Raw genomic sequence first — 24,176 nt, forward strand, 5'->3', positions numbered from 1 at the left:
AGGGGGGGAGAGAAGGGGGAGAGGGGGGAGAGGAGAGGGCAGGGAACCGAGAGAGAGAGAGAAGAGAGACAACGCGAGAGAGAGGGAGAGCCGGGGGCGAGAGACCGAGAGAGGAGAGGAGAGAGGGAGGGAGAGGAGGGAAGAGAGAGAGGAGAGAGACGAGAGGGAGAGAGAAATGAGACCCCCTTTGGAGAGAGGGAGAGAGCGAGAGACGAGAGAGAGGCGAGAGAGGAGGAGAGAGAGAGGGAGAGAGAGAGGGGAGAGAGAGGCAGAGAGGGGGGAGAGAGAGAGAGAGAGAGAGGGAGAGAGAGGGGGGAGAGAGAGAGAGGAGGGAGAGAAGAGGGGGAGAGAGGGAGAGAGAGGGGGGAGAGAGGGGGAGAGAGGAGAGGGAGAGAGAAGAGGAGAGGGGGGGAGAGCGAGGGAGAGAGTGGGAGGAGGAGAGGGAGAGAGAGGGAGAGAGAGAGAGGGAGGGAGAGGGAGGAGAGAGAGGAGGGGGAGGAGAGGAGAGGGGGGAGAGAGGGGAGAGAGAGAGAGAGGGAGAGAGAGGGGGAGAGAGGGGGAGAGAGAGAGGGGGAGAGAGGGAGAGGGAGAGAGAGAGAGGGAGGGAGTTGGAGAGAGGGGGAGAGAGAGAGAGGGGAGAGGGGGGGGGAGAGGGAGAGGGGGGAGACAGAGAGGGAGAGAGAGAGAGAGGGTTACCAAGAAGACGGAAAACATTTGGCAGGGCCACCTTCAATAATACAGGATTGTCATAACCTGAGTTATAACCTGAGCTATAACCTGAGCTATAACCTGAGCTATAACCTGAGCTATAACCTGAGCTATAACCTGAGCTATAACTGAGTTATAACCTGAGCTATAACCTGAGCTATAACCTGAGCTATAACCTGAGCTATATAACCTGAGTTATAACCTGAGTTATAACCTGAGCTATAACCTGAGCTATAACCTGAGCTATAACCTGAGCTATAACCTGAGCTATAACCTGAGTTATAACCTGAGTTATAACCTGAGCTATAACCTGAGTATAACCTGAGCTATAACCTGAGTTATAACCTGAGTTATAACCTGAGCTATAATCTGAGCTATAACCTGAGCTATAACCTGAGCTATAACCTGAGTTATAACCTGAGTTATAACCTGAGCTATAACCTGAGCTATAACCTGAGCTATAACTGAGCTATAACTGAGCTATAACCTGAGCTAAAATCTGAGCTAAAATCTGAGCTATAATCTGAGAATTTCTTTTCTAGGTTGGAAAATGTTCCAAAAATCAATCACTTTGCCAACGTGTGTAAATCCCAGAATCTTTAGACCTTTTAGGCTTTGAAAACACAACATGGTGAGATCATTTCATACTTATTTTCTATAGTGTCGTTATCTCAAATCATCATTTTTGAGAACACAATCTTCACCCACAATCTTCATTAGAAAGAAAAAACAACACAGAAAAAGTGAAATTCACACAATATATTAGAAAAAAAAAGCTGAGTCATTTCCTGTCACGTTTGTGCGTGAGTGTGTATGCGCGCACACGCAGTGTGTAAATGTAAGACTGCACATCTGCAGGCAGACGCACATCTGCAGGCAGACGCACATCTGCAGGCAGACGCACATCTGCAGGCAGAGGTGCAGCCGTCTGCTGTGCTTCTACCTGCAGTTAAGATTGTTTAGCGCTTTGCACCTCAACACAGGCTGGAAACGTTGTGGTGCAGGTCCGAGACCAGAGCCCTAAAGGAAGATCCAAAAAGAAGTGCTGCAGCACAGAACCGCAGCACAGAACCGCAGGACTCGGGGAGCACGCAGCTCACGAGTGTGTGCTAATAAGTTATTAGCCATTAGCCAAAGCAATCATCACATTTCTGTCAATAAATGCCATAAACTCATCAAATCGCTAAAATATCTGAATCCAGTAAATCAGATCACATCAATTTATCATAAATGTTCTGATGAGTCGCCCGTGAACATGAAGTGTCACGTTAAGTCAATCATCGTTACATTTGCAATTATTTTAAAACTGTGACTGAAACATATTTCTAGTTTTTATCTCCAAAAACCAAGTTAAGGATCATTTAAGCACCAGATTTGCACGAACTCTCAAAACAAGATGCTGCTTGACTGCAGAAGCTTTCTGACGTTGTGTTGTGACGTCACGGCTCGATGGTCGCTGGAGGCAACGCTGCTGGCGTGATGGCGGTGAGGAGAACCAGAACCAGAACCAGAACCAGAACCAGAACCAGAACCAGAACCAGCACACGCGGATGAGGATAAAGACTCCACATGTGTGGTCGGTGTGACAGCAGCCCTCTGCTCCGGTGAAGGGTCACCTCAAAAACCACCTTCTCCGTTCCTGCTGCTCTCAGCATGAGCAGGTCTGGCGGATTGTCACTACAGGAAAGAACGGTGACGTCACCGTTGTGGTGGACGAGGAGGACGGAGGGAATCCACACCGTAAATATTTGCACCATGCCGCCCTCCTGCGTACGACAGTGATCCAGTGACAGGAGCGTTCTGGGTCGTCTGTAGAAAGACACTTCATATGGAGGAGAACAAAGAGTTCGTTACTGTGCAGGTCTTTTATCACATCAAAGGATGTTAAATGGAGAGAATCTGTGATCACGTCGACACCTGAAACAGAAGTTTCCATTTATGTGAGCGTGACATCAGCTTTAGCTCTCAAAAACTTTGGCTCAAGTTTTCGTGTCTTTCTGTGCTTAAGATCAATGGTTTGTGATTCTCATCAGAAAAAAGAAAAAGACAGGTTAAAGGTTAAAATATCCTCAGAAGTGATGCTCCAGACGCCAGAGGAGTGGTACGCAGGGTGGTTTGGTCAGTAACGGTGACGATCAGCAGGTCAGAGGTCAGCCATGGGAGGAGAAGATGGGCCTGCTGATGTTGCTGTTGGTGGTCATGGCTGCCAGTTCCCACCTACACAGGACAACAGCTCACTGAACATTTAGCATGAAGACACAGAGCAAACACTGATAGCTGCTCCTCGTTAAGGCTCATTAACATATGACGACCTTTCATCTTTGAGTTCTAAGGTTAGGGAATCGCTGCCCATGTTTACAACAGACAAAGAGGGAAAACCCTCAGAAAAATGACCGTGCAGCAGGAAATTTAACCTTGGTTTGGTTGTCGGCATCAAAAGAAACGAATCAGAGATTTGACATTGATGTCATTTAAAGTTGATGATTTTCTAAATTCACAGAAAAATGAAACGATAACGATGCCGAGCACTTTCACTAACGAGGCTCATGAAGTGCAGCGACGCTCCTGGATGAGTGGACGAGGACGAGGACGTGGACGAGGGTGAGGACGAGGACGTGGACGAGGGCGAGGACGTGGACGAGGGCGTGGGCGAGGACGAGGGTGAGGACGTGGAAGTGGACGAGGGCGTGGGCGAGGGTGAGGACGTGGACGAGGGTGAGGACGTGGACGAGGGCGAGGACGAGGGTGAGGACGTGGACGAGGGTGAGGACGTGGACGAGGGCGTGGACGAGGGTGAGGACGTGGACGAGGGTGAGGACGTGGACGAGGGCGAGGACGAGGGCGAGGACGAGGGTGAGGAGTGGACGAGGGTGAGGACGTGGATGAGGGTGAGGACGAGGGCGAGGATGTGGACAAGGACGTGGACGAGGGTGAGGACGTGGACGAGGGCGAGGACGTGGACGAGGGCGAGGACGAGGGTGAGGACGTGGACGTGGACGAGGGCGGAGGACGAGGGTGAGGGCGAGGACGAGGGCGAGGACGAGGACGAGGGAGAGGACGTGGACGAGGGCGTGGACGAGGGTGAGGACGTGGACGAGGGTGAGGACGTGGACGTGGACGTGGACGAGGGCGAGGACGAGGGCAGGTCCGGCGGTAACGTGAGAGCCAGCACCAGGGGCCAGCAGAGGCTCCAGCACTGACCTGCTGACAGGTCAAAGGTGGAGCTCCTGATCTTATCTCTGGGTCTGGTTTCCCACTCGAGCCCCACTCCATTACCCTCCTCGTCTTCTCCCCCAACACACGCGTGTGTTTAAGAGAGGAGACGAGCTGGAGCTGAGCAGAGGGAGTTCCTCAGAGTTTGGGACCCTCAAAGGGTCAGAACCACTGGAGGAGCGGCGAGCGAGGTGGCAGGAACCCTGAGAGGCTCATTAGGATCAAGTTGCATAATGAGATCTGAGTGAAACGTGGACTAAATGTGTCCAATTAACTCCTTCATCTGTGTAACGTGAGACGGCTCGACACCCACTACGGTGTGGCAGGACCTTCTGGGAGGGACAGGAGGAGGCGTAAGAAGACGAAGGCTGATTAGAGGAGAAGGAAAGGAAGGGAGGAGGTAGGAAGCATGAAGCAGGCGTCTCACCTGACGTCATGGGGCAGCCCCGACTGATCCAGGCTGAACTGGATCACCGCTATTTTGCATAAAGTCTTCAAATTAGGGCCTGAAAGAAGAAGAAGAAGAGAAACCTAATCAGACCCATTAGTCTCATTACTTCCAATTAATTCCAGGGCAAAAATGTATTTAGTCAATTAAAGAAATAAATAAAAACAAGCAACTCAAATTTAACAATAATAATTTTTCATAAATACTCTGATGACCCATTTATACATTAAAGAAATCAGACAAACCAAACGTGTTATACTACATAATTATAATACTACACAATTATAATAAGACATATTATAATACTACATAATTATAATACTACATATATAATACTACATAATATAATACGACATATTATAATACTACATAATTATAATACTACACAATTATAATAAGACATATATAATACTACATAATATAATACGACATATTATAATACTACATAATTATAATACGACATATTATAATACGACATATTATAATACTACATAATTATAATACTACATATTATAATACTACATATTATAATACTACATATTATAATACAAAATAATCTAATTATAAGCTGCAGCTTCTCTGGGACCTTTAATGCTGTGCTGCTAATAACTGTGCCATGGGGGGGTCAGGGTGCCGCCGGACCCATACTCGTGGATGCATGGGGGGGTCAGGGTGCCGCCGGACCCATACTCGTGGATGCATGGGGGGGTCAGGGTGCCGCCGGACCCATACTCGTGGATGCATGGGGGGGTCAGGGTGCCGCCGGACCCATACTCGTGGATGCATGGGGGGGTCAGGGTGCCGCCTCACCCATACTCGTGGATGCATGGGGGGGTCAGGGTGCCGCCTCACCCATACTCGTGGATGCATGGGGGGGTCAGGGTGCCGCCGGACCCATACTCGTGGATGCATGGGGGGGTCAGGGTGCCGCCTCACCCATACTCGTGGATGCATGGGGGGGTCAGGGTGCCGCCGGACCCATACGTTCACGTCACAACCCGCCCACACAACCCGACTGAACCCTGACGGCGAGCTGAGCTCAGGCAGGAAGTGGCTGGATTGGCCGTCGTTAAGGGAGGAAGCGCTAAATTGATGACATAAAGCCGGGCCAAGGCCAGAATCAGCAGCGAGCTGAGGAACGAGAGCTCCTGCTTTCAAAGGTTCTGATGAATGTGTCTGACTGATGTGAAACACTCAACTGCTGACGTGGATTCAGATGTGAGCAGGACACTTACAGAAGTCTAAGATATAGAGGTCGGAATGGTCCATCAGGTTAAACTCATCCCCCATTCCTTGTTCTGGACAGGGGCTGCAGAGAGGAGAAAACAGGTCTTTAGAGGATGGCAGGTGCCAACACAAGAGCCTGGCAGACACCTACAGACACTTCCAGCTGTGGGAACATTTCTCTCTATATTGTTAGGATTATTGATAAGATTATTGATAAGGAGAAGCCAGAGTGCCCTGCTCTCCTTATCAATGCTGCCATGCTTGAAGTCTCCAGGAAACAAGGCTGGTCCGTGCTGATAATCTCCTGGAGCAGTGGTATCACTGCACATCTGTTTCCTGCCGCACACTCACTCACTCACACACTCACACTCACACACACTCACTCACACACTCACTCACACACACTCACTCACACACTCACACTCACTCACTCACTCACACACACTCACTCACACTCACTCACTCACACACACTCACTCACACTCACTCACACACACACTCACTCACACACTCACTCACACACTCACACTCACTCACACACTCACGCACACACACACACTCACTCACACACTCACTCACACACACACACTCACTCACACACACACACTCACACACACACTCACACTCACTCACACACTCACGCACACACACACACACCACACACTCACTCACACACACACTCACTCACTCACTCACACACACACTCACTCACACACTCACTCACACACACACACACACACACACACACACACACACTCACACACACCTGTGAAGCACCTGGTGCACCACAGCTTAATCTTGATTATGGTCAGTGGTCACATGTGCATAGAGAAGCTCCCCGCTGATTAGATCCAGATGTTTCTCAATAATAGCTCGCTCCTGATCCCGAGACAGTGATAATGAAGAGCAAATTGGCCAGATAAAAGCTAACGGAGGAGCTGATCCGAACATGAGTGAGTAAAGAGCATCTGCCACTTTTACACCTGAGGGGGGCTTTAGTCAAACTGCTGATGATATGAAGCAGCTTGTGGATCAAAGCTCCCATTTAAAAAATCAAAATACAAAAAATGCACCGTCTGAAGTGTGGAAAGACAAATTCTTTGGTATTTTTAAAAATACCTTGCTACAATTCTATGAAGCTAAGGTGTGTTTTCAGTCTCAGTAAACAAGGAGCTCCCTGCTGCCGCCCACTCATCAATCTCCATTTCTAGGGTTGGGGTTGGGGTCTATTCTCTCTCCCGCTGTCCTCTCCATCGAGGCTCCCTCGGCTACGTGTTCAGGACGTTGTAAGGGTTTTACGTTGCTAATCTTCCCTAAACAAACACCATCGTGGCTTAAAGCAACCAGGAGAGGTGCAGAGCACGAGCACGGTTCCCAGGGGGCCAGCTGGGGAAGTCATTACCCCCCCCCCCGCCCCAGAAAGGGTCCACTCTGGATTACACTGTGGCCCTTTATACAACACCCTCGAACCCGAAGCCTCCGCTCACTTCAAGAGTGTGGATCGCTTGATGCATCCTGCTCTCCTCACATCTAAATGGCCGATGAATGAAACTACAGGCTCCATCGTGTGGGTTCACCACGTCACTGGTGAAGAAGCCACAGAAAAGCCAGGAGGAGGCTTCAGAGTCATCTCCTCATGTGCACAGGTAACACAGGTAACAGCACGAAACCCAGGTAACAGCACGAAACCCAGGTAACAGCACGAAACACAGGTAACAGCACGAAACCCAGGTAACAGCACGAAACCCAGGTAACAGCACGAAACACAGGTAACAGCACGAAACCCAGGTAACAGCACGAAACACAGGTAACAGCAGGAAACACAGGTAACAGCAGGAAACCCAGGTAACAGCATGAAACACAGGTAACAGCCCGAAACACAGGTAACAGCAGGAAACACAGGTAACAACACGAAACACAGGTAACAGCCCGAAACACAGGTAACAGCCCGAAACACAGGTAACAGCAGGAAACACAGGTAACAGCCCGAAACACAGGTAACAGCAGGAAACACAGGTAACAGCAGGAAACACAGGTAACAGCCCGAAACACAGGTAACAGCACGAAACCCAGGTAACAGCAGGAAACACAGGTAACAGCCCGAAACACAGGTAACAGCAGGAAACACAGGTAACAGCAGGAAACACAGGTAACAGCCGAAACACAGGTAACAGCAGGAAACACAGGTAACAGCAGGAAACACAGGTAACAACACGAAACACAGGTAACAGCACGAAACACAGGTAACAGCAGGAAACACAGGTAACAGCATGAAACACAGGTAACAGCCCGAAACACAGGTAACAGCAGGAAACACAGGTAACAGCCCGAAACACAGGTAACAGCATGAAACACAGGTAACAGCCCGAAACACAGGTAACAGCATGAAACACAGGTAACAGCACGAAACACAGGTAACAGCAGGAAACACAGGTAACAGCCCGAAACACAGGTAACAGCACGAAACACAGGTAACAGCCCGAAACCCAGGTAACAGCAGGAAACACAGGTAACAGCAGGAAACACAGGTAACAGCACGAAACACAGGTAACAGCCCGAAACACAGGTAACAGCCCGAAACACAGGTAACAGCCCGAAACACAGGTAACAGCAGGAAACACAGGTAACAGCAGGAAACACAGGTAACAGCAGGAAACACAGGTAACAGCACGAAACACAGGTAACAGCACGAAACACAGGTAACAGCCCGAAACCCAGGTAACAGCAGGAAACACAGGTAACAGCCCGAAACACAGGTAACAGCACGAAACACAGGTAACAGCCCGAAACCCAGGTAACAGCAGGAAACACAGGTAACAGCAGGAAACACAGGTAACAGCACGAAACACAGGTAACAGCCCGAAACACAGGTAACAGCAGGAAACACAGGTAACAGCCCGAAACACAGGTAACAGCACGAAACACAGGTAACAGCCCGAAACCCAGGTAACAGCAGGAAACACAGGTAACAGCAGGAAACACAGGTAACAGCACGAAACACAGGTAACAGCACGAAACACAGGTAACAGCCCGAAACACAGGTAACAGCCCGAAACACAGGTAACAGCCCGAAACACAGGTAACAGCAGGAAACACAGGTAACAGCAGGAAACACAGGTAACAGCACGAAACACAAGGTAACAGCAGGAAACACAGGTAACAACACGAAAACAGGTAACAGCCCGAAACACAGGTAACAACACGAAACACAGGTAACAGCAGGAAACACAGGTAACAGCACGAAACACAGGTAACAGCCCGAAACACAGGTAACAGCAGGAAACACAGGTAACAGCCCGAAACACAGGTAACAGCACGAAACACAGGTAACAGCCCGAAACACAGGTAACAGCACGAAACACAGGTAACAGCCCGAAACACAGGTAACAGCACGAAACACAGGTAACAGCCCGAAACACAGGTAACAGCACGAAACACAGGTAACAGCCCGAAACACAGGTAACAGCAGGAAACACAGGTAACAGCCCGAAACACAGGTAACAGCAGGAAACACAGGTAACAGCAGGAAACACAGGTAACAACACGAAACACAGGTAACAGCAGGAAACACAGGTAACAGCAGGAAACACAGGTAACAGCAGGAAACACAGGTAACAGAGGACATGAATCCATCCTGAAATAGAAGCTATACCATTACCAACAACATATTTATAGCATTATTAATAACAATAAACAATAAAAACACAACTAACAGTCACAGTTATTGGAGCCTAGAGAAGAATCCTGATGGAAACTGGATCCCACAGACTTTATTTTCTTATTGTCCTGCCTGGAGAAGAAGACCATTAAAGAATGGAGACAGTTTATTGGTGATCACAAACCACGGAGGAAGGGGGGAGGAAGGGGGGAGGAAGGGGGGGAGCTGTCGGAGGTGGCGTTAAAGCCACTGGAGGTGGTTATTAGAGGAGCCGTGGGCCAGTTTATGTGGCATCCTGGTGTTTGATGGCTCACTTTGTTACTGGACCAGCAAAGCATCCCAGTCTGTGAAAGTTCCCCTCCTCCCTCCTCCGGCCGGAGCTTCCCGGTCCAAAGGAAGCTCAGTGTTGATGCTCCCCCACTTAGGAAAACAATGCTCGCTGTTTCAAAGAGCACGAAGAGCACTAATCACCCCATTGCCCATCCGTTCTGCTGCTGGACTGTTCATTATGTTCCAATCTTCTGTCCCAAATCAGCAAGAGAAAGGGTCCAGCTCCATGTAATAGCTAACGAGAGTCCGGCTCCATGTAATAGCTAACGAGGGTCCAGCTCCATGTAATAGCTAACGAGGGTCCAGCTCCATGTAATAGCTAACGAGGGTCCAGCTCCATGTAATAGCTAACGAGGGTCCAGCTCCAGCGTTCCAGGAGTGCTGATAGGGAGTCTTACGGACGCCATCACTCGGCTGTACGGGCGCTCTAATAACCATTAAATAACTGTCTAATAACCATTAATTAACTGTCTAATAACCATTATTTAACTGTCTAATAACCATTATTAACTGTCTAATAACCATTATTAACTGTCTAATAACCATTAAATAACTGTCTAATAACCATTATTAACTGTCTAATAACCATTAATTATCTGTCTAATAACCATTATTTAACTGTCTAATAACCATTATTAACTGTCTAATAACCATTATTTAACTGTCTAATAACCATTATTTAACTGTCTAATAACCATTATTAACTGTCTAATAACCATTATTAACTGTCTAATAACCATTAAATAACTGTCTAATAACCATTATTAACTGTCTAATAAGTATTATTTAACCGTCTAAAAACCATTATTTAACCGTCTAATAACCATTATTGACTGTCTAAAAACCATTATTTAACTGTCATATATATAGATATATATATCTATAGATATATAGATATCTATAGATATCTATATATCTAGATTTATAGATATATATCTATAGATAGCTATATATCTATAGATATATATCTATATAGATATATATATCTATAGATATATATAACATATGTAGGACACCACTCAACTGGAGCTTTCGAGCCACTCTCTCTCTTATTCTTCCGTTTTAGACGTCGGGCCTGAGTTTAAGGGTCATTCATAAACTGAGATTTGTTTGGCTGTACATGCATTTCTAGGAGCTTTATATGCACAGAACTAAAGAATATGCATACATTTATAAGATAACAGCAAAGCCTCCATCTCTTTCTACGTTTGAGCAGGTTTAATCCTGCAGCTTTCTCCACGGTAGCTCCAGAATCCTGGTTAAACCTCCCGTCTGCAGAGGTGTTGCTACCAAGCATGTAAGGTGAGGAAAAATGTGACATCCACACGTTGGTGTGTGACAACGAGCTGTTCTGGGATGTAAAGTACGTGGCGATGGTTGAGAGGGTGCCGGATGTGCAGGGACCCGGTCACATACAGGCAGCGCGCGCTGTGGTGGCGTCACCAGGCCTGAAACAGGCCTTCTGAACGCACGGCTACCTGGGCCTCGGGCTGACAGCCCATAAAAGCACCGATCCAAATGGGACTTTTGTGCTTCCAGGACCTTAACAGATCGAGGAGACACGCCTGGCAGAGGTTCAGCCATGTGAGGGAGGTTTCCTGTGCGTTCCAGGTGCTGTCCAAGCTCATTTCTCCCTCTTTGGGGATCAAGGTTTTTCAACTTTCTGGAGACCCTTCTGCTTCAGCTGTGGACATGTTTTATGCTCCTTTTCTCGCTCACTCTTCAACAAAAACATTTTCATCAGGTTACTACAGTTAAAAATGAAAAAAACCTGCAACCTTTCAGGAGCTCGACTTTAACTCAGACTAGATTATCACTGCTGCATAGATTGTTGTCTGGTTCTTCTGCCTTAATCTTAACTGTCTCACCTTGTCTTACCAAGCTATCTGTGCCCCCTCCCAGGCCATGGCTGGACGCCGGATTAAGAACCGTTCTGCAGGGCCCAGAGCCCCATGCAGAGGAGAAACAAAGGTTACAGCTGACTCCTGGAGAGAGACGCCTGGCTTAAGACGAGACGAGAGGACGCGCCATCCGTGAGGGGAGCTGGAATATCAAAACCTGCAACCCCTGGGAACAAACTGCAGCTGGACTTGGGGTCGTTGCTGCCGATAAATACGAAAGAAATGTTAAATGCTGCTGGACAAGAGAAGTGTGCAAGGTTGTTTCCCATGCAGCAGCCTCAGAGGCAGAGGTGCTTTCATGAAGGTTCCCCGTCTGGAGACAGTGTGGCATTGTTCCACAGATGAGACGTAACCCTACCAAGACACGCTCGCCTGCGAAGAGGTGACTGTGGTGAATCGCCAGGACAACTGCGACTATTTAGACATGTGAATTTATGTTGACAGCAGCCTGACAAAGCAGCAACTATGCTAGCTGTTTATTTGAGCTGCTGCGTAACACTCAAGCCTGCGTCAGCTTAATGTACACAGCCCGTTAGAGGGTTCAACAGGGTTAAGATGCAGATGAAATACTATCAGGAGCTTGTCTTTGAAGAGTAAATCATGCTGTTGCTGTGCTGCCTCCAGGGCCGGTGCCGCCACGTGCAGGGTGCCCTGTATCCTGTGGGGGTCACCCCTCTGTTTGACAGGCTTTATCTTGGCCACGCGCGCACACACGTGCACACAGACAATTAATAAAGGAAACTTCTGCAGCCTAGCCCCTGACACTGAAGGGGTGTGTGTGTGTGTGTGTGTCTCAGCGAACTCTAGGGACACCAACTCTATTTCTAATCCACATGTGTGGTTAAACGTGAACCTGTGCTGATCTTCAGGTGGTTCCTGAGGAAAGGGGCGGCTGCACAATGATGCTGTGCGTGTGTGTCCCACGTTGTGTTTAGGCCATTATTTAAACTGTCAGGTTCAACTCTGATAACAGAACAAGCTGCACTATCGTATCAGCAACTCTTTGGTCATTGATAAGGGGCGGAATGGCCGAGGCTTCGAGCTCATGACCTTTCTGACTTAAAGCTCCAGTTTTAATTAACTGCAGTTTCAACATGGTTCCACTAAGGTTAAATATCACAGCATGATTCTGGTGGATTAAACAAGACTTTTGGGGGCTGGAATGTTTTGGCTACCACTGAGGTTTTATAGTCTCTCTTCCATGCATTCACACAGTGAGAAGTCAAGAGCTAAAGCTCAAAATACGCAGCCTTTATAATTAGCTGCATATAATTAGACGCAGCAGAAATGACAGAAATCTATCTTAACAGCCTAATAACTGAAGCATTTATGCATCTAATATTAGCAATAGCAATAGCATCAGCACGCTTCTGAGCTTCGCTTAATCTCGTAGGTGACGTTCCCAACGGAACCCGGAACCCTGCCGTCTCACACAATAGTTGATCAGACAATAATAAAACCTGTTTTTAATGAAATTCCAGGAGCTGGAAATCACCAACATTCAATAATTGGCTCTATAAAAGATTTTTTCTCTCTCAGATTTTGGACTACAGGAAACCCGATGCAGTTTTATTCAAACATTATTTACAAATCATGAATCTACTTTTCAGCAGACATCACAACAGTAAAGTACCATTAGAACGAATAAAAGACCTCATCTAATCATCCGATATCAGACTTCAGTCATGCAGGAAACATCTCTCTGGCTGTGACCAGGTCAGGTGGTCACAGCAGCCCCATTTTGGGAATAATGCCTGGATGAAAGGAATACCCAGGAGTGGCCAGAGAGTCCCCGTCATACATTCCAAGGTGTTTGCTCCCAGCAGGTCAATCTGTCATGTCCCTGTCCACATCCTGTCCCTCATCGGATGCCCCAAGCACCAACTGTAAATGCTTCCCAGATTAGCCTCAACATGAGATATCCAAGAGTTACATGAAGGCACCCTAACCTCAGCAGGTGAGCTTTGATCTTCTTGATGGGCAGCGGGACTTTTCTGGGGTTAAAAGTGTTAGAAAAGCATCACTCTGCTGGCGTTTGTGCTCTGGCGAAGGTCACTGCAGGTGGAACTGCTCATGCACGGCCCGTCCGGTGTGGGGCAGAGAGCAGATCTCGGGAAATGAATGTAGCAGAGGGCAGGAGGAATATCAGATTGCGTTTAGTGGGAAAGAATACTCCCTCAGGTCATAAATCAGGGCCGGGGCAGAATTTCACGCCTCCCTGCAGCTCAGCAGGCCTGTTTACACTGACGTAAGTGGCACTCAGCAGACTAATACCCGGCTGTCATTCACACATGCAAACGCATTTACTTTGAAAAAAAGTGCAAGCAGGCATCGTGCACTAATTAACTGCAAGTAAACCGGAGAGTGAGAACCAACACAAGGCATTTAGGCAAACTCCCCCTTTATCTCAATCCAAATAAAGTCAACACACACTCTGTCTCATGTCCAGTTTAAAGTGTAACCTTATTGGACTTAATTGTTTTATTGTCCTTCACTCAGCAATAAATTATTCCTGAACAAATTCCTGCTACTAAAATAAATATCATTAACTGGGGCGAGCCTTCAGGAGAAGGGTTCTGTGTTGGATCAAAAGTGACTCGGGAAAACAAGAGACGGACCATAAATTTGAAAACAATTTCCTACAGATCAGCTGCAATGAGGAGCCCCAAAAAACTCTCAGGAGGTGTCCGACATGTAATTCATGGCGCCTTGTGTGAGCCTTTGTTAGCTGCACCAGGACGGACACAACTGCCCTCACGTGGTCGGGTCATGCTAAAACAAACAGCACGCTAACGCCCACCCGAAGCCGCCATGAATATTAGAATAGAAAAAGAGCTTAAACAAACACATCAGCTGATGGGAAGCTGCTCTGACTCTATTTGTGTGTGGAAGCGATGTGCACGTGCTGGTGGGAGTTCCTGGGTGTAAGAGGCTTAGGGCTTCTCCTGTAAACAAACATGCAGGCCTGGCTCCTCCGGTCTGTGGCCAGCCCACTTAAACCTGCAAAGATCATCACCCAGTTTGTTATAACTACGTGTTATAACCCTCAATCATATACGACAGAAAAAATGGGCTTTAAGGACAAGAAGCTGTTCAACAGGCCGTTGAACACGGAGCTGTGGGATCCCCCTCCCGACACTCCCGTTTCAGTGCCGGCCCTATCTCCTCTCAACAGGAAATCATGACTCCGTAAAGTCCATCCTGCACTAATCCAGCTGACAAACCAAACAAAGCATGGCAATCCTCAAAAATAAGCATCTGCTGAAGCTCCTCATTATTTTCTGCTTCTAATTTCAACAGCTACGTTTATTGAGGGTTAGCTAGTTGAGTCACATTCGAGTCATTTTAACTTTAAGCTTAACTGGAGGCACTTGTGTAATGGCTATAGCTGATTACTAACGTTTGCTGATGATGACTTTACCAGAGTAAAAATGATCAAGATGAAGGATGTGTATTACTCCTTGATATGGTGGCCAATGGACCAGTTGAAACCAAATGCAGCGGCAGCCAGAAGCCATCAGGACTTGAGGACATGTAGACGCAGTGGAGCTGAGACGGCTCTTATCCGCAGCCTCCCGTACCCCGTTATCAGGTTATCCCAGCGGGGGTGCGCCTGATAACACAGCTCTTCTGATAACGACAGTCCAGTTGCTGGACCACTCTGAGCTATGCTAACGCTCTTAGCTACTTCATTACTCCACTGGCTACTGGCCGATCACAGGTCTGTCACCAGCCCAGCGACACATAAGCAGCTAAAGAGTCGACTGTGTAGTGATGAATAAGGGAATAATCACAGCCAGGAGGGAACTGACTAAAAAAAGTTCTAAAAGAGAGGAAACTGTTGTCTCAGATAAAGCTGTTGGATAAAGTCAGCAGCACAGAAAGTCGATAATCTTTCAGCACAAATTGAAAATGCTTAGAGACCAGGAATAACTACACAGAAGCTAATGATATTTAGTTTCATTTCTTCCAAATGAAACAAAACCAGTATTTGACTTCATGAATAACATGAGCAGTAATTTTGAGCTGAACTAAAACATTGTCAGAACTATCAAGAGTGATTCAGAAGAAGTGCAACAGCCTGACCTGGTTCCTCCGAAGAGGATGATGCGATCTCCCACCATACAGCAGCACTGCCTCCTGCGGGGGCACGGGCCTTTCCCCCGCGGCTCTACCCTCGTCCAGGCAAAGGTGTCTGCAGCCAGGACAGAAATAAAAAGGAACGCATACAGGATGGACTTTAAGGACAATTTAAGCCCCCTTTTTGCATCCGTAAAAATAATACAGAATCAGGGGCTGTTGATGGAAAATCATTATCACAGTAGGACAGAAAACAGAATTTACTGATGGAAGTTTTCTTAAGACAAACAATGGGTTTGGTAACAAAAAGAAAAAGGGCTCATTTATGGGGTTCATTAACATTTAGAATAACTAAAATAAATGAATAATTGTCATTGCTAGCACGGCTCTAATTACTTTACAGCAACCCCATGTTTTTCCCAGCTCACCAGGATTGAATTTCCAGAGGTCATTGAAGTGTCGGTCGAGACGGGCGTTATAGCCTCCGAATATATACAGCTCTCCATTGTAGGCAACTGAATAGAGAAGAGAAACAATAAAAACCCAATTCCAGGTTTTATCATGAAGACCAGCAACACCTGGAGCACAGCTGGACAGTTACTTAAAAGAGGCAGTAGGTTCCTTCAGAAAGGATCTGCTGACCCAGCAGAACCACTACTGCGACTGGACATCTAGCATTGACGTTAGCATGAATGCATTAGCATTACAACATGTTCTGTGCCTCACAGGCTGAATGGCTCCTGCGTCCCTCTATCAGTGGCTGTGTTATTGGGGTGTTCAGCCAAGTGTTGGTCACCGTCTCGAACACCCTGATCATGTTGCAGTACAGCTCATTGTTGGAGTGGAACGGACCAAAGCGGTCCGCACGTCCTCCAAACACAAACATCTTAGTCCCGATGATGGTGGCAGAGTGGAAGTCCCTCCAGCGTGCTGGGGTACCCTTTGAACACAAAACCAGCATACAAGCATTAAACCAAAATATAAAAGTAATAAATGAACATCTCCTTAAATCCCTCCAAAATTTCTCTTTTCTTATTATAATCTCGGATGTGACGTTTGACCGCCTCCTGCTGTTTTTCCGCCCTCTTCAGCTAAACAGCACCATCTAGTGGTGATGGTAGCCAGTGCACATAGAAAGTCGCATCTACTTGATTCTGTTCGTAGTTGCAAAAGAATCACAAATAAAATGTAAAGACACATCAATAAAGGGTTTTAACACAAAGTGTGCCTGACAAGTAAAAGCTCTATACACATCCATCTACCGCCTCCTATAGTCTGGCACGTTTCCACCGTGGGCTGCCACTAATAAATGTTCCGTGAGGAAGTCAACAACTCTACAGTCTAAACTACTTCTATAAAGTAGAGGCCACCTACAGCACAGTAAATGCTTAGAATCCTTAACAGTGCTAAATAATAAACATGCACATCTGAATCTGCATCACCCCAGGGACCGGGGCCTACGGACACCATGCAGAGCTCTGTATCACCCCAGGGACCGGGGCCTACGGACACCATGCAGAGCTCTGCATCACCCCAGGGACCGGGGCCTACGGACACCATGCAGAGCTCTGCATCACCCCAGGGACCGGGGCCTACGGACACCATGCAGAGCTCTGCATCACCCCAGGGACCGGGGCCTACGGACACCATGCAGAGCTCTGCATCACCCCAGGGACCGGGGCCTACGGACACCATGCAGAGCTCTGCATCACCCCAGGGACCGGGGCCTACGGACACCATGCAGAGCTCTGCATCACCCCAGGGACCGGGGCCTACGGACACCATGCAGAGCTCTGCATCACCCCAGGGACCGGGGCCTACGGACACCATGCAGAGCTCTGCATCACCCCAGGGACCGGGGCCTACGGACACCATGCAGAGCTCTGCATCACCCCAGGGACCGGGGCCTACGGACACCATGCAGAGCTCTGCATCACCCCAGGGACCGGGGCCTACGGACACCATGCAGAGCTCTGCATCACCCCAGGGACGGGGCCTACGGACACCATGCAGAGCTCTGCATCACCCCAGGGACCGGGGCCTACGGACACCATGCAGAGCTCTGTATCACCCCAGGGACCGGGGCCTACGGACACCATGCAGAGCTCTGCATCACCCCAGGGACCGGGGCCTACGGACACCATGCAGAGCTCTGCATCACCCCAGGGACCGGGGCCTACGGACACCATGCAGAGCTCTGCATCACCCCAGGGACCGGGGCCTACGGACACCATGCAGAGCTCTGCATCACACCCCAGGGACCGGGGCCTACGGACACCATGCAGAGCTCTGTATCACCCCAGGGACCGGGGCCTACGGACACCATGCAGAGCTCTGCATCACCCCAGGGACCGGGGCCTACGGACACCATGCAGAGCTCTGCATCACCCCAGGGACCGGGGCCTACGGACACCATGCAGAGCTCTGCATCACCCCAGGGACCGGGGCCTACGGACACCATGCAGAGCTCTGCATCACCCCAGGGACCGGGGCCTACGGACACCATGCAGAGCTCTGTATCACCCCTGGGACCGGGGCCTACGGACACCATGCAGAGCTCTGTATCACCCCAGGGACCGGGGCCTACGGACACCATGCAGAGCTCTGCATCACCCCAGGGACCGGGGCCTACGGACACCATGCAGAGCTCTGTATCACCCCAGGGACCGGGGCCTACGGACACCATGCAGAGCTCTGCATCACCCCAGGGACCGGGGCCTACGGACACCATGCAGAGCTCTGCATCACCCCAGGGACCGGGGCCTACGGACACCATGCAGAGCTCTGCATCACCCCAGGGACCGGGGCCTACGGACACCATGCAGAGCTCTGCATCACCCCAGGGACCGGGGCCTACGGACACCATGCAGAGCTCTGCAGGGGCCGGCCGACCACGTCTCACAGTAGTGGCATGTTCTAAAGCGGGGAAGTGGAACCTCTGCTGGGCTTAGGTGGACCTGGCCACCGACCAGCTAGTGCACTGCATTCCAGGCTGTTCTGACCTCACAGAGAAGTGGTGCATGGACTTCGTACAGTGTGACACTGCCAGGCTCTTTGGGCCTCGCTCCGTGGGTGGATGCCAACACTCGTGCCACGCCAACGCTGGCCGCCTCCAACATTCCTCCTCAATAGACCAGTGTGATTTGGGGAAGACAACAAATCGGTTGAACTCACTTTGGCATTAATTAATGACCAGACCATGGTGGTGGTGTCCAGCTTGTGAATGTCATTGGAGAAGCAGTCCGCCTACAGAAACAGCAGGACACATAAATAAGCCCATGTTCGACCTTCTTAGAGTCCGTGGCTCAGCAGAGAGTTATGAAGGCCAACCAGCTGCTCATATCCTCCAAATATATACATGGACTTCAGCAGGACGCAGGCAGAATGGCCGTCCCTGGCTCCTGGGAGCGCTCCAGAGATCTTGGGCGTGAACCATCTGTGGGCCTCTGTGAAGCACAACAGGTCACAGCCACTCGAATTAGCCTCTAATTATCCAGCATCACACTACAGCACTGCAGTCTTGAGACCTGTGCCAAGGGTCAGGGTCAGGGTCAGGGTCAGGGTCAGGGTTAGGGTTAGGGTCAGGGTTAGGGGTTAGGGGTAGGGTCAGGCTCAGGGTTAGGGGTAGGGTCAGGCTCAGGGGTTAGGGGTCAGGGTCAGGGTCAGGGTCAGGGTTAGGGTTAGGGTTAGGGGTCAGGGGTAGGGTTAGGGGTAGGGTCAGGCTCAGGGGTAGGGTCAGGGTTAGGGGTTAGGGTCAGGGTTAGGGTCAGGGGTAGGGCTAGGGTTAGGGTCAGGGGTAGGGTCAGGGTTAGGGTCAGGGATAGGGTCAGGGTCAGGGGTTAGGGTTAGGGGTAGGGTCAGGGTTAGGGTTAGGGGTCAGGGATAGGGGTTAGGGGTAAGGGATAGGGTCAGGGTTAGGGTTAGGGGTCAGGGATAGGGTCAGGGTTAGGGTCAGGGGTAGGGCTAGGGTTAGGGGTCAGGGTTAGGGTGAGGGTGAGGTGAGGGTTAGGTTAGGGGTCAGGGGTAGGGTTAGGGGTTAGGGTTAGGGTTAGGGTCAGGGTTAGGGGTCAGGGTCAGGGTTAGGGTCAGGGTCAGGGTTAGAGGGTTAGGGTCAGGGTCAGGTCAGGGTCAGGGTCAGGGTCAGGGTTAGGGTTAGGGTTAGGGTTAGGGGTTAGGGTTAGGGGTAGGGTTAGGGTCAGGGTTAGGGGTAGGGTTAGGGGTTAGGGTTAGGGTTAGGGGTTAGGTCAGGGGTAGGGGTAGGGTTAGGGGTTAGGGTTAGGGTTAGGGTTAGGGTTAGGGTGAGGGCTCGGGTTAGGGCTCGGGTTAGGGTTAGAGGGATAGGGTCAGGGTCAGGGTCAGGGTCAGGGTTAGGGTCAGGCAGCCATACTCACTGATATCGAAGGCGTACAGCACATTGCAGGCCCCCACTGTATCATTGCGGCCCCCCCAGAGGTAGATGATGTCATCCAGGAGTACAGCTGTGTGGCCATAACGCATGTACGGCACATCCAGGGCACGCTCACTTCCTGCTGTCCTCACGGGGGGCAACTTTGTCCAGCGCAAAGACACTGAGACGTAGAAGAGGGTCAGGGTTAGTTAGGGCTAGGCTAGGGTTAGGGTTAGTTAGGGTTAGGGTTAGGGTTAGGGTTAGGGTTAGGGGTTAGGTTAGGGTTAGGGTTAGGGGTTAGGTTAGGGTTAGGGTTAGGGTTAGGGTTAGGGTTAGTTAGGGTTAGGTTAGGGTTAGAGGGTGGTGTTAGGGTTAGTTAGGTTAGGGTTAGGGTTAGGGTTAGAGGGTTGGTGTTAGGGTTAGTTAGGTTAGGGTTAGGGTTAGAGGGTTGGTGTTAGGGTTAGTTAGGGTTAGGGTTAGTTCCTTCAGTTCATATCAGCTGTGCAAAGGTTTTGTGTTCTCATCTTGTTTAAATGTTTTCAACTGGCCGATTGGCTGAACCCTCACCCTAACCCTCTAACCCTAACCCTGACCCTCACCCTCACCCCTGACCTCACCCTAACCCTCACCCTGACCCTCACCCTGACCCTCACCCCTGACCTCACCCTCACCCTAACCCTCACCCTAACCTCACCCTGACCCTAACCCTCACCCTCACCCTAACCCTCACCCTAACCCTCACCCTCACCCTGACCCTCACCCTGACCCTCACCCTAACCATCACCCTGACCCTCACCCTAACCCTCACCCTCACCCTGACCCTCACCCTGACCCTGACCCTCACCCTCACCCTAACCATCACCCTGACCCTCAAACTGACCCTCACCCTCACCCTCACCCTCACCCTGACCCTGACCCTGACCCTCACCCTCACCCCCACCCTAACCCTAACTCTCACCCTGACCCTCACCCTCACCCTCACCCTGACCCTCACCCTGACCCTGACCCTGACCCTCACCCTGACCCTAACCCCCACCCTAACCCTAACCTAACCCTAACCCTGACCCTGACCCTCACCCTAACCCTGACCCTCACCCTGACCCTAACCCCCACCCTAACCCTACCCTAACCCTGACCCTGACCCGACCCTCACCCTCACCCTAACCTCACCCTAACCCTCACCCTAACCCTCACCCTGACCTGACCCTCACCCACCATCACCCTACTAACCCATCACCCTCACCCTCACCCACCCTGACCTCACCCTGACCCTGACCCTCACCCTCACCCTCACCCTGACCCTCACCCTCACCCTCACCATCACCCTGACCTGACCCTAACCCTCACCCTCACCCTCACCCTCACCCTCACCTGACCCTCACCCTGACCCTCACCCTCACCCTGACCCTCACCCTAACCCTCACCCTGACCCTCAAACTGACCCTCACCTCACCTCACCCTAACCATCACCCTGACCCTCACCCTAACCCACCCTCACCCTGACCCTCACCCTGACCCCTCACCTCACCCCCACCCTAACCTAACCTAACCCTGACCCTAACCTAACCCTACCCTAACTCTCACCCTCACCCTCCCCTCACCTGACCCTCACCCTGACCCTGACCCTCACCCTAACCCTCACCCTCACCCACCTGTGTTAAAGATGTGCACATCGATCTGGCGGAGCGTCTCGTAGTCCTCCCCCGAGCAGTAGCCCCCAAAGGAGAACACCTTGTGGCCGACTGCCACCGCTGCATGGTTGACTCTCCGGGGCCCTCCTTCAAGGTGCACCGACCAGCGCAACATTCCACGCACCGCAGGTTCTAGACCATCACTTTGTGGTGGGTTCAGATCCCATCGATCCAGCGCTGTTGAGGACGGTGATCACACCGTGGAGCAGCAGGTTCAGAGCTGCTGAGAGCAGGAAGAACCGTTAGTTCCACCACAGAGCTGTGACATCACAAAGGTAACTGGAAAAAGTCTTCTGTTACACTGTAAGAATACGTTCTCAAAATGTTCCTCTTTTAAGAGAAAAACTCACATACAGGCAGGTACAAGTCACCCTAACCCCTGACCTAACCCCTGACCCTAACCCTGACCCCTGACCCTAACCCTGACCCTAAGCGTAGACCTCTTCTAGGGTTCTTCTCTTCCCTTTTCTAGGGAAACCTTCTACAAATCATTAGAGGGAAACATTTGGTTGCTTAGGGTTAGCGTTCGGCCTAACCGGAAGTTAGGGTTAGAGTTAGGCCTAACCGGAAGTTATGGTTAGGCATAACCGGAAGTAACCATCAGGGAACGTTCCTGCAACAAATCAGAACGGGAACCAAAGATTATTTAGTAGTGTAACGTGTCTATGAAGCTGCTAAAACTGTTATAAATCTATAATTTATTTCACAGTAATAACGCATCCATATTCAAAGTTACCATCGTTATGCAAACCATATTTATTCGCCACCTGAAATGAAGTGGGCTTTCAAAGCAAGCACAAGTGCATTATAACAAATGATGACTGCAGTGAGACATTTACCATCCTTTTCAAGGAAAACTGAAGTTTTGTGCAGTTTCTCCTCTGCAGAGGAAACCGAGCAACATGCGAACTGAGCACCTCTGACACTGACATGTTAAAATGACAACGGTCATCGATATGTAGACGCCAATCCTCGTTCAACATCAACAAACGTATGTGGATTAGACGGCTGTCAATTCTATACTAAATGCAATAAGCATTAGTTCATGAAGTTGAATAAGAATCCTCTGACAACGATGTTGGACACACTGTCAATGTCTCATTCGCTAGCTAGCCGATGCTGGCTATCAGACAGGAATAGCACATTCCTGACAGGGCAGGACTGACGCTCGGGAACTAATCTATGGGGCTTGTTTGTCCCGAAACAACTTAAACAACTACGTTACCAAAACAACCCCTTTAACCAACTGCTTTATAGCAAGTTATGGCGAAACTGCTGCTAAAGCTCAAGAGATGCATTAGTTTCCTATTAGCCCGGTAGGTGGCTAAAGCTGCGCCGTACACGGTCGAAGTGGAAATAAACAGCACACCATCTACTACCTGGGACACAGTCCAAATCTGCAAGGCAGAATTCAAATAAAGGGGAAAAACAAAACTACTGCTGTACCTGGTTGCACCAAATACCGGTAATTCCTGTTTCGTGTGCAGAGACACCGTTGACGTGTTGAGAGAAGAAGGAACCACTCGCGCCCTCTTCCGGTTGAGTTCCGGGTGACGTTCACGACAGTCTGGTTTTTTGGATATTCTTGGGACAGCGCGCAGTCAAAGATGAATATTAGAATAACTTGACACTGACATATAAACAATACATTTAACACAACTTTCACCAAAGCGTTATTCATGAAATACTTTATATACGACTCACAATCTAAAAATAATTTAATATAATAATAATATATAATAATAATAAACCTTCTTCTTAATAATAATAAACCTCAAATCAGATAATTTAAAAAGTGATTGTCTTAGTTCTTACACGCCCAGATTATCCAAATGCACCTTCACGAGGACTTTTATTATAGTCGCCAGTGTGTGTGTCAAATACACGCCACTCTGTCGATAGATGGCGCTGTTAAACGCGTTATCGTTATAGATATACATACATACAGTATATAAAGTGTGTGTGTGTATATATATATATATAGAGAGAGAGAGAGAGAGACAGACAGAGAGAGAGAGACAGAGAGAGACAGAGAGACAGAGAGTATTGTCAGATTGTCAGTTTATCCTGGGAGTGTTCTTGAGTTATGCTTTTGCTGTGTTTGTGCTTTGTATGACAGCCACTGATTATAATTACTTATATTAGTCTCCAGTAAGCACCATTTCACCGTATTAAAGTGTTGTAAACAATTCATCCTTGACAGTTGACAGGTTAGTAGAGTACAATGAATGCTCGCAGGTATGAGTTTGGTAGAGATAAAAGTCTTCATCTGTACAATGCAACGTAGAGCAATGATGTCGGCGTACATAGCCGCTCCTGACTGGCCTGCTTGGCTTGTAGAATCTTTTCTTTTGTTAAAGCCTTCATCAAGGTTTATTATGGACATAACTCTGGAACCACTGTAGTTTTACCTTGTTCATTTCTGCAAAGCATCTCCTATGCACAACTTTACTGGAACCCATGTTAACACCCTCTTCCACATGCCTAGACTGTAATATGGCATTTCAGCTCAATTTTGCTATGAATAAGTTTA

The 24,176-nt window shown here is 49.2% G+C and overlaps 1 protein-coding gene and 1 long non-coding RNA gene across 8 annotated transcripts; one reads left to right on the top strand and one right to left on the bottom strand.

The window, feature by feature from the left end:
- Positions 1–1,340: 1,340 nt before the first annotated feature.
- Positions 1,341–23,202, bottom strand: klhdc3 (kelch domain containing 3). 7 transcript variants are annotated; one of them, XR_008952689.1, is made up of 11 exons: positions 23,090–23,177; positions 21,605–21,866; positions 19,957–20,133; positions 18,896–19,011; positions 18,740–18,811; positions 16,292–16,505; positions 15,993–16,080; positions 15,572–15,686; positions 5,605–5,678; positions 4,349–4,427; positions 1,341–2,925 (listed from the first exon to the last, which is right to left on the bottom strand). XR_008952689.1 is itself a non-coding variant. In XM_057047593.1 (11 exons), exons 2-11 carry the CDS (start codon positions 21,756–21,758, stop codon positions 2,859–2,861), a joined length of 1,149 nt encoding a protein of 382 aa, XP_056903573.1. In that variant the 5' UTR covers positions 21,759–21,863; positions 23,090–23,202; the 3' UTR covers positions 1,341–2,858. The 7 variants fall into 7 exon arrangements, 4 of the variants coding, with proteins under 4 accessions (XP_056903573.1, XP_056903572.1, XP_056903574.1 ...); XM_057047593.1 differs by having other exon boundaries at positions 15,572–15,680; positions 15,994–16,080; positions 21,605–21,863; positions 23,090–23,202; XM_057047592.1 differs by having other exon boundaries at positions 15,572–15,680; positions 15,994–16,080.
- On the top strand, positions 19,317–20,064 carry LOC130533867 (uncharacterized). The gene is made up of 3 exons (XR_008952692.1): positions 19,317–19,361; positions 19,593–19,637; positions 19,931–20,064. It is a non-coding gene; the product is annotated as an uncharacterized LOC130533867 (long non-coding RNA).
- Positions 23,203–24,176: the final 974 nt, after the last annotated feature.

This window comes from Takifugu flavidus, chromosome 11, assembly GCF_003711565.1.
Source record: "Takifugu flavidus isolate HTHZ2018 chromosome 11, ASM371156v2, whole genome shotgun sequence".
NCBI classification, from domain to species: Eukaryota; Metazoa; Chordata; class Actinopteri; order Tetraodontiformes; family Tetraodontidae; genus Takifugu; species Takifugu flavidus.